At 42.6% G+C, this 10634-nt stretch overlaps 1 protein-coding gene across 2 annotated transcripts in view; it reads left to right on the top strand.

Annotated features, from left to right (window-relative positions):
- The first annotated feature begins 2997 nt into the window (after positions 1-2997).
- The window catches only part of PDCD6IP (programmed cell death 6 interacting protein), an 83494-nt gene continuing 75857 nt past the window's right edge, over positions 2998-10634 (top strand). Inside the window, exon 1 of one of the 2 annotated variants that reach the window (XM_047741397.1) lies at positions 2998-3353. In XM_047741397.1, coding sequence (XP_047597353.1) covers positions 3145-3353 — 209 coding nt within the window. In that variant the 5' untranslated portion in view covers positions 2998-3144. The remainder of the gene's footprint in view (positions 3354-10634) is intronic. The other variant, XM_047741404.1, reaches the window with a different exon arrangement.

Below are 10634 nucleotides of genomic sequence, written 5' to 3'. Positions count from 1 at the left end.
CTTTCCTTTCCACTTTTCACATGCTTTGCTCCTTAGGCTCTTCTGAATGTTCATTCGCTCTCCAGTACCTCAGTTTTGTCAACCAACCTTACAAGATACTCTATCATCTTCTGCCTTAAAAATATTCCTAATCTGGGCACCTGGGTGGCTCAGTGCGTTAAAGCCTCTGCCTTTGGCTCAGGTCATGATCCCAGGGTCCCGGGATCGAGCCCCACATCGGGCTCTCTGCTCGGCAGGGAGCTTGCTTCCCTTCCTCTCTCTCTGCCTGCCTCTCTGCCTACTTGTGATCTCTGTCAAATAAATAAGTAAAATCTTAAAAAAAAATTCCTAATCTGATTCTATCTATCCTAATCTATAGCTTCTTTTTTTTTGGAGATTTTATTATTTAATTGAGAGAGAGAGAGAGAGAGAGATTGAGACAGAGATAGCCACAGAGAGTTTGAGGTGGGAGGAGAGGGAGAAGCAGCTCTTTGCTGAGCAGGGAGCCCTACGCAGGCCTCGATCCCAATCAAGACCTGAGCCAAAGGCAGATGCCTAACCGAGTGAGCCACCTAGGCATCCCTAATTGATAGCTTCTGATCTATTTCTGTTTGTCTTCCTTTATATTCCCAGGGGTTTAAAAATAATTTGTATGCTGATGGCCGATTCCCAAACAAGACCTCTCTCTGAAGCTCTAATCCCATAAACCCAACTATCAATTTATTGACTCCACTGAAGTCAATGGCTGGATACAAACACTCCACACCCCCTGCCCCCATCAGTGGATGATACATCAGTTCTTCTATCAGTAAATGATTCTGCTGACCACTCAGAAGATCAGGCACCCAAACCAGGAGCCTCCTTAATCTCTCCCTCCCTTCTCTTGACCTTCCTATCCTGATTATCAGTAAATTCTTCAATTTTTAACTCAAAAACACATCAACTTAGCTCATTCCCGCTAATGCTGGCTTTCATGATCTCTTGCCTGGATTTCTGACATGATTTCATAACTTTCACCTTGCTTTTCTTTTTGAAAAAAAATTTTTTTTTAAATTTCACACAGAGAGAGAAATCACAAGTAGGCAGAGAGGCAGGCGGGGCTGGGGGGAAGCAGGCTTCCCACTAAGCAGAGAGCCAGATGTGGGGCTCAATCCCAGGACCCTGGGATCATGACGTGAGCCGAAGGCAGAGGCTTTAACTCACTGAGCCACCCAGATGCCCCTCACCTTGCCTTCTTTAATGCATTCTCTATATAGCAGCTAAGTGGCTGTTTTATTTTAACCTAGAAGCTTTTATTAAAAAATGAAAATTTGGTAAGATAAACTTTTATAACAATAGTATATATGCTGTAAAAAAATTACATAGAAAAGATAGGCAAAACCCATAAATACAGAGAACTGATGGTTGTCAAGGGAGGGGGGTGGAGGATGGGCAAAATGGGTTAAGGGGAGTGGGAGACAGGCTTCCAGTTATGGAATGAATAAGTCACAGGGATGAAAGGTACAATGTAGGGAATACAGTCGATGGTATTGTAACAGCATTGTATGGTCACAGATGGTAGCTACCCTTGTGGTGGGCATAGCATAATTTGCAGATTTGTCAAATCATATATTGTACACCTGAAAATAAAAATATGTACTCCACTTCCAGAGATTACAACTGTTAACACCCTTATGGTATAATCCTAGATTTTTTTGTAGTACACAAATACATGTATTTTTGTATTTGTAACCAAAGTGAGATATTATAACATACCCCGTACTGTGCTGTGACTTGCTCTTTTCAATTAATAATCTCCATTTTCCATGGCAATACATTTTCATCCTAGTCAGTCTACTTATAATGAAATTTCTTCAGCTCTCCTGAAAATGCATTTTATAGGGTGGTCTGTTCATACCAGGATTCAATCTGCTCTTGTGTACGTTAGATTTCTTTTCATACAGCAGTGGCTTTTTTCATAACAATACATGTTGAAGAGATGGGGCCAGTTATTCTGCAGAATATTCTACCTTCTCGACGTCTGGTTGCCTCCTATGTATTTTGCTCCTCTATCCCCAGTATTTCTAATAATTGTGTTGGATGCAAAGGTTTGATAGACTCCAGTTAAACATTTTTGCTTGGAATATATCATAGATGATATCGTATACTTCATACTACAACCCATCAAGAGATCAGATTGATGCATACGATGACCTTTTTAAAATGCAAATTCTATCATGTCAATATTGCTTAAATCCCATTTATTGCTTCCTTTGCATTTATCCTATAATACAAATTCTCTAACTTGGCCTATAAGTTTGTGAATGATTGATACCTGCTTACTCCTCCAACTTTATTTCATTCCATTTCCCGTGTGGTTTTTAAGTTTTTGCCACAGTTTGCTTCAACTCTCAGAAGAAGGGAAGTGCTTGTCACCTATGGCCTTTGCACTTGCACTCCCTTGGTCTGGGAGGCTTTCCCTTGCCACTCTTCCGTTCTTCTGACGTCAAGCACTTCTCAAAGTGTGGGTCATTTTAAGTTAGTCTTCTCAGAGAAGGCTTCTCTAATTATCTTGTTTAAATCAGGTTCTTTCAAGGGACCCTAATACCCTACAGTCCAAGCACACTGTTGTTCGTCCACCTTAGTATCTGTGTCCTTACCTGACTGTAAGCTGCACAATGACAGGGTCACCTTGCCTACAAGGCTCAGTCCTTGTATATAGCAGTCCGTTGAATGAACTACCAGAGGTCACAACCACCCTGAAGCCTCGTCTTGGACAGGTAGCCGAAAACTCTCCTAGATGGCAGTTCAACAGTACTTCACCAATTGTTCGGACGGAGGAATAGTTACTTATACGTAAAAGCGATCGGTCCACCCGCTGCGACAGCGAGCTGGAAAGGGAGAATTCCATTTCCGAAAAGAGTCAGCTCCTTACGGCGCAGCCCAAACGAAGCTGGGCCCACGCGAATAGCATAGGGGAGCCCTGACCGCTTCACGTGACTGCAGGCGGCGCGCCGAGTGCGCCTGCGCGGAAGCTCCCGGAAGTGGCCGGATCCAAAGCACCGGCGGAGAGCCCGTCCGTCGGCTCCTCGGTCCGCCGGTCCGCCAGCCGGGTAGTCCGCGCGACTCGACTCTCGTCGCGGTCCTGCGGTCTGTTTGGCCCGAACGGCGGCCGAGGTGCTCGCCATGGCGACGTTCATCTCGGTACAGTTGAAAAAGACCTCGGAGGTGGACCTGGCCAAGCCGCTGGTGAAGTTCATCCAGCAGACGTACCCGAGCGGAGGGGAGGAGCAGGCCCAGTACTGCCGCGCGGCTGAGGAGCTCAGCAAGCTGCGCCGCGCCGCCCTCGGCCGCCCGCTGGACAAACACGAGGGCGCTCTCGAGACGCTCCTGAGGTGGGCCCGGGGGCGAGTGAAGGGGAGGTGGTCTGCGGCCTGCAGCTCTCCCCCACCCCCTTCTTCTGCTTTTCTTGCGTCCAGCCCTCCCACCCACGGTCGGAGTTGGGCCGCCCCGCCCTGGCTTGGCCGGGAGCGTAGGTGTGGACTGCATTCCTTCTTGGTGAGCCGGAGCGGCCCGGTAGGCCACCACTCACCCTGCCCAGTCGTTCTGCGGGTCCGCCCCCGCTCCAGGTCTGCTGGGACTTCGTCCGTCCTATAACTGGGGGGAACGGTCGGCCACGTCCTGCTCTCTCGCCACGTTTTCCAGAACTAATTTCCTCACTTTTTTTTTGGTGGGGGGTTGTCTCTGAGACTCCACCCTTCCCCATTTTTGTATCACCGCAAAACTTTCTTGGCCAGGTTTAGATTTCATAATAGTAGTTGCTTGAGGGAAGTGAGAGAACTGGGGCATTGGGACAAACGTCTAGTATTCATTACATTGTTTTTACTTTAAATGGGCGCTATCTTAAGTTCATCATAATCAAATGATGGAGAATTCCAAAGGTTCGGAGCTGCGCTTGTTTGAAATTAAGCTTCAGTGACAGAACGTTCAAGATAGGTTGCTTAAAATCAGTTTGTTCACAAGAAGGTTTGCACATAAGGAAGTGATTTGTTAACAATGCTTATTGAGCTCATCTGTATTTAACGAGGGTACCGTTTGTGGTACTTTTCGGACGGGATGACAACATTTTTATGGTACTTCATAGTTAAAAATTTTCTTTTGCCTAGTTGGTACCTATGCGAAACACATTCTCCTTGTTTCACAGGAGAAACAGCTGTATTAGGATGCAAAGAGAAGCCTAGATTAAATTAGTTTGTTCCTGTGTCTGAGAATTTTAGGAGTATCACTTCTTTAGCTTTAAACATCACTGGAGATCATCTTGGGTTTGTGATGATTCCCTAAGTTTAGGTGAGCTTTGTTCCTGTGCTGGAGGACAGGGTCCCACGTAGCTCTACTGTAATTACAGTGGTCCTGAATACTCAGGATCTTAAATGAGGAGTGATTTTCTCTTTATCTCTGGCGAAAGTCCATGGGAGGTCTCTGACTGGGTTGGCTTGTGCCCATTATGATGATGGAAAATAGGGGAAATAGGCTAATTTAATTGCCTTTGTCTGAGTCAGTCTGCTGGTTTAACTTTTCCATCCCACATGGATCAAAGAGGTATTAATGTGGGATGGGGAAGGGCTGGTTCCCCAAAAGAAGTATACTGAATAGATTGCTCAGAGAGATTATGACCCTTTGGTGTCATTTTTAAAGATATGATTATTGGGTTGCAAAGATCATTAGTTTAATACTTAGTATGAGCATATTGTTGGGGTAACCTAGGAGTTGTTGGCCATTGTTTAGAAATAACATACTTTAAAAAAACTCCAAAGTGATTTTTATGTAGACAGGAATAGTATTCAGTGAGGATTTTCCATAAGCAATATTAAGAAAGCATGAATGTGGTGTAATGAACCACATTAATTATTAAATTAAGATACTCTAGGGATGCCTGGCTGGCTCAGCTGGTAAAGCATGCAACGCTGATCTCTGGGTCATGAGTTTGAGCCCCACGTTGGGTGTGGAGCCTATTTTTAAAAAATAATAAAATTGTAAAAAATAAGATGTTCTGCTTGCTTGATTGAAAAAACCTCTCACAACTGTCTGATTTTTGCATACTCAAGGAAGTTTTATACACATCTCCTTAACATCTCCTTATATACCTTAACATCTCCTTATAGAGTTAGCAGTTTTGTTAAGTAGATTAAATTTGATCCTAAACCTTAAGGAGCTTGGAGTGTTCAGAGACAATTGGTGCATGGTGTTTGTTTGTTTGTTTTTTTAAGATTATTTATTTATTTATTTGACAGAGAAGAGAGACTGTGAGAGAGGCAACACAAGCAGGGGTCTGAGAGAGGAAGAAGCAGGCTTCCTGCTGAGCAGGGAGCCGGATGTGGGGCTCAATCCCAGGACCCGGGGATCATGATCTGAGCCAAAGGCAGACACTTAACAACTGAGCCACCCAGACGCCCCAATTGGTGCATAGTTTTAAGACTCATGGAAAAGAGGGAATGGTGGATAGTGGTTGTGATAGGGTTCTGCTGTGAATTTTAAAACATCATTCATTTGTTCAGTCCTTTATTCTCTTCTCAGGCATAAATGTGAGAACTATTCCTAGGTACTGGGGCTGTTCCGGAGATAGTCTCTTTGAAAGTAACCATGCTTTATTAGTAACTCTCTGTATTATCCTCTTCTAGCCCATTCATTGAACAGCTATGTATATATTTTTTTCACTTCTTGCCTTTCTAGTGTGTTAAGGATAAGCTCACAGATATACTGTAATCTATTAAATTTTAGCATGGAGATGTATATAAAACTTTCTTGAGTATGCAAAAATCAGACAGTTGTGAGATGTTTTTTCAATCAAGCAAGCAGAACATCTTATTTTTTACAATTTTATTATTTTTTAAAAATAGGCTCCACACCCAACGTGGGGCTCAAACTCATGACCCGGAGATCATTGTTGCATGCTTTACTAGCTGAGCCAGCCAGGCATCCCTGGAATATCTTACTTTAATAATTATGTTTGGGTAATTGTGTAAACTGAACATTAATTTACATATTTTTAATGGTGAACTTTTATTTTTTTAAAAAAAGGACTTATTTATTAGAATACCCGCAAGTGCGAGCTGGGGGAAGGGGAGAGGGAGTGGGAGAGAATCTCTAGCAGACTCCCCACTGTGTCAGCTGAGCAGGGAGCATGATGCGTGGCTCATCCTATGACCTTGAGATCATGATCTGAGCTGAAATCAGGAGTTGGAACTTAACTGGCTGAGCCACCCAGGCGCTCTTAACTTAATGAACATTTTCTTTCTTTTTTTTTTTTTTTTTAAAGATTTTACCATTTTTTTGAAAGAGAGGGAGAGAGAGCACAAGCAGGGGGAGCGGCAGGGAGAGGGAGAAGCAGGCTCCCTGCTGAGCAGAGAGCCAGGCACGGGGCTTTATTTCAGGATTCCAGGATCATGACCTGAGCTGAAGGCAGATGCCTAACTGAGCAACCCAGAAGGCGCACTAATGAACTTCTAAATAAAATTTTTGAATCAGAAGATTGGAGCTAATTTCTAAGGAACAGAAGCTAGCTTGATGAGTACTGGTACATAGCACCATGTAGAGGTCCAGTGATGAACTTGCTTTCTTATCATTACTAACTTGTAGAGCTCTATTAAAATTTCCTAAAATATACATTTATGAGTATCATGTTGAGAATGGACATCATCCTTTACAAAGTGGCTTTAACTTAAAACTGATTAGAAGAGCCTTGGTAAACTTCAGGATGGTCAGAGAGGAACCATGGTTTTGGGGAAGGAAACATCAGATAGCAGTGTCTGTGTCTTTTGTGGCAATTAGAGAGAGAAGGCTTCCGGTCTCCTTCCATGAAAAAGCCTGGTTGTCAGCTTTTTGAAATTTGATCAAGGGGAATGGAGGTTGGGGATTTCAGCAGTCATATATACATTACCTAGTCTAGTGTGACACCTGTATCAGGGCTGGATTTAGCTGCATGTATGAGATCTTACATTATCAGTGAGTTAAATTATGATTGTATTCCTTTGTAAAAAGTTCTGGTTGTCTGGGGCTGGTATAGTGGTTCTGTGAAGTTCATTAGGCTCAGGTGTCTTCTAGCTGTCTGCTCTGTAAAACCTAGAGTTGTCGTTCTTAAGGCCCAGATAGTAGTCATACCCAAGATTCAGATAGTTGGAAAGAAGAAGGGAGAAAGGAGACGGAGGGCTCAGTTTCCAGAATATTCCCTGGAAACTGCCCCATAACACCTTGCTCATATGTTAGCATATGTCCATATCTCCTAGAAGGATAGGATAGAAAAGGGAGTTTTTATTAAGGGCAGCCATATACCCACATGAAATCTGGGGTTCTGTTAGTAAGGAAGAAGGAGAGAGAATGATGCAGGCAGTTAGCTCTCCCAGCCATAGCCTCTCAGTCTGCATCCTCCTCCCCACTTAGTTGTGCTTGATTCCCACCTTAGCTGTGCTTGGTATACCTAACATCTTTCTCAGAGTAGAGGAGCTGGGAGCCTAAAGGTTTTCTTCAGATTTTCAACCATTCTCTACCCAGACTTACACTAAATTCCTTTCTTTTTTTTTTTTTTTAAAGATTTTATTTATTTGACAGAGATCACAAGTAGGCAGAGAGGCAGTGAGAGAGAGAGAGGGGGAAGCAGGCTCCCCACTGAGCTGAGAGCCTGATGTGGGGCTTGATCCCAGGACCCTGAGATCATGACCTGAGCCGAAGGCAGAGGCTTTAACCCACTGAGCCCCCCAGGCGCCCCCTAAATTCCTTTCTTGAGTGGTACTTTACGTTTCTTAATTCATATCCTTTCTGACTTCTCTGGGATGGTTTGACTTTTATTTTGTTAGCTCCTCCCCTTTAGGGAGTCAGATTTTCAGCTTTCTCTCTCTGCTTCATTCATCCTCTTCTCATCTTTTAGAAAATTTCCTGAAACCTCTTGTATGCTGTTGTGCTGTTTCCTGTTGTCTTTGTCCTTGTGCATTTATATCTTTTAAATTTTTTATTCCTTTTTTGAGTGGAATTTTGGGAGGAAGCAGAAGGATGTTCATTCAGATGTCTGGTTAACTGGAAGAGAGTTACTTGTATTTTTGGCTCTTCACAGTGGTTTTATTAATTTACATTCCCATCAACAGGTATATGTGAGTTTTTATTCCTCCACATCCTTACTGGTACTTGCTAGTTAATTTAAAGTACTGCTTTTTGTGAAATGTTGGATGAGAGATGGTAACTTGTTTTTGGCTGCATTGCCTGGATTTTTCTGAGTTAGAGTATCTTATGTTTACTGGTCACTTAGTTTCTTTTTCTGTGAATCGCCTGTTCTTTTTCTTTGCCCATTTTCTGGGTTGCTTGTTTTTTTTATCTTAATGATTTTTAGAAGCTTTTTACATTTTCTGGTTATTTACCCTTTTTCCCATTACGTATATTTGTAAATATCCATACCTGTGTCTTGTTTCTTTCTTTTCTTTTTTTTTTTTTAAAGATTTAATTTATTTATTGGACAGAGAGAGAAATCACAAGTAGGCAGAGAGGCAGGCAGAGAGAGAGGGAAGCAGACTCCCCGCTGAGTGGAGAGCCCAATGTGGGCCTCAGTCCCAGGACCCTGAGATCATGACCTGAGCTGAAGGCAGGGGCTTAACCCACTGAGCCACCCAGGCACTTTGTGTCTTCTTTCTTTTTTTTTTTTTTTTTTATTAAAGATTTTATTTATTTATTTGACAGACAGAAACCACAAGTAGGCAGAGAGGCAAGCAGAGAGAGAGGAGGAAGCAGGCTCCCTGCCGAGCCGAGAGCCCGATGTGGGGCTCGATCCCAGGACCCTGGGACCATGAACTGAGCTGAAGGCAGAGGCTTTAACCACCCAGGCACCCCTGTGTCTTGTTTCTTAATTGCATTTATGATACCGTTTGTCATACAGAAGTCCTCACAAAATTTTTTATTTTCATAATTGGTAGTTGAAATTTTTTCTTATTCCTAATGTGGACGTGTTAATGTGGTTTTCTCCCTTGATCAGATTTGCTAAGGGTTTGGAACTACCTTTTTTTTAAATCAAGTCAAGGGGTACTTAGGTGGCTCAGTCAGTTAAGTGTCTGACTTTGGCTCAGGTTATGATCTCAGGGTGCTGGGATGGAGCCCAGAGTCAGGCTCCCTGCTCTGGAGGGAGTCTGCTTATCCCTCTACCCTCTGCACCCCCCATGCTTGCAAGTGCGTGCACTCTGTCTCTCTCTTTCTCTCAGTTTTTTTTTTTTAAAGAAATACGGCATTATTTTATCAAATAAATGTGTGCGTGTGTGTTTTAAAAGATTTTATTTATTTATTTGACAGAGATCACAAGTAGGCAGAGAGGCAGGCAGAGGGGAAAGCAGGCTCCCTGCTGAACAGAGAGCCTGATTCGGGGCTCGATCCCAGAACCCTGAGATCATGATCTGAGCCAAAAGCAGAGGCTTAACCCACTGAGCCACCCAGGCGCCCCTATCAAATAAATGTTTTAACGAAGTGTATGTTTTTTTTCTGCCTTTGTCATTTACTTTTCTTTTTCTTTTTTGTATTGAGTGATTAACTTTTCCCCTCTTGTTTTTCTAATACATTTATTTTAGAACTGTGTGCTTTTCCTCAGTCTGCTTTTGGCTGCATTCGCTGGTTTTGATATTAGTATTTTCATTGACTTTTTTTTAATAGTTTGTAATTTTAGCTTTGTGTTAAGTCATTTATGTAGGTCTTGTAAAAATTCTAAATTTGCCATTCTCTTGTGGGTTAATATTTGTTGTGTTATGGTAGTACCGTTTTCACTTGTAAAAAGTACAGTTGATGGAACTAGTCTCGTAATTTCTGAATTCTTTTTTCAAACACTAGTGTTTTGTGGATCAGGAAAGAAAATATTGCTGTTCCATTTTACTTCACAACTGTTGCTTACATTCTGATTGTTAGTTTGGGGGTGAAGATATTAAGATAATTTTAGTACTAATGACATTACTACAGATTTGTTATTCAAACTGTGTGGAGGAAATAAAGATACATAATAGTTGGCCCTTGGTCTCAGAAAGTGCTTGTACTTGACAGACCTTGATTTGGCTTAGTAATTTTATTCTGCATAGATGAATAAACATAAATTTTTTTTTTTAAGATTTTATTTTTTTGGGTGCCTGGGTGGCTTAGTCATTAAGCGACTGCATTCGGCTCAGGTCACGATCCCAGGGTCCTGAGATCAGATCTGGCATTGGGCTCCCTGCTCAGCAGGGAGCCTGTTTCTCCCACTTCTCTTCCTGGTTGTGTTCTCTCTCTCTCTCTCTCTCTGTTAAATAAATAAATAAAATATTTAAAAATATTTTTAAATTTTTTTGAGAGAGAGCATGCATGAAGGGAAGGGAGAGAATCTCAGACTTTGCACTGAGCACAGAGCCCCACTTGGGGCGCAGTCTCATGACCGTGAGGTCATGATGCTGAAACCAAGAGTCTGAAGTTTAACCAGCTGAGCCAGCCAGACTTCCCTGAATAGACAGAATTAAAAAAAAATTTTTTTTTAAATTAACATATAATGTATTATTTGTCCCAGGGGTACAGGTCTGTGAATCCTCAGGCTTACACATTTCATAGTACTCACCATAGCACATACCCTCCCCAGTTCCGTAAACCAGCCACCCTATCCCTACCCCCTCATCCCCCAGCAACCCTAAGTT

This window comes from Lutra lutra, chromosome 1 (genome assembly GCF_902655055.1).
Source record: "Lutra lutra chromosome 1, mLutLut1.2, whole genome shotgun sequence".
NCBI classification, from domain to species: Eukaryota; Metazoa; Chordata; class Mammalia; order Carnivora; family Mustelidae; genus Lutra; species Lutra lutra.
The sequence above is the reverse complement of the archived record's forward strand: the minus strand, read 5'-3'. Positions and strand labels throughout refer to the sequence as shown.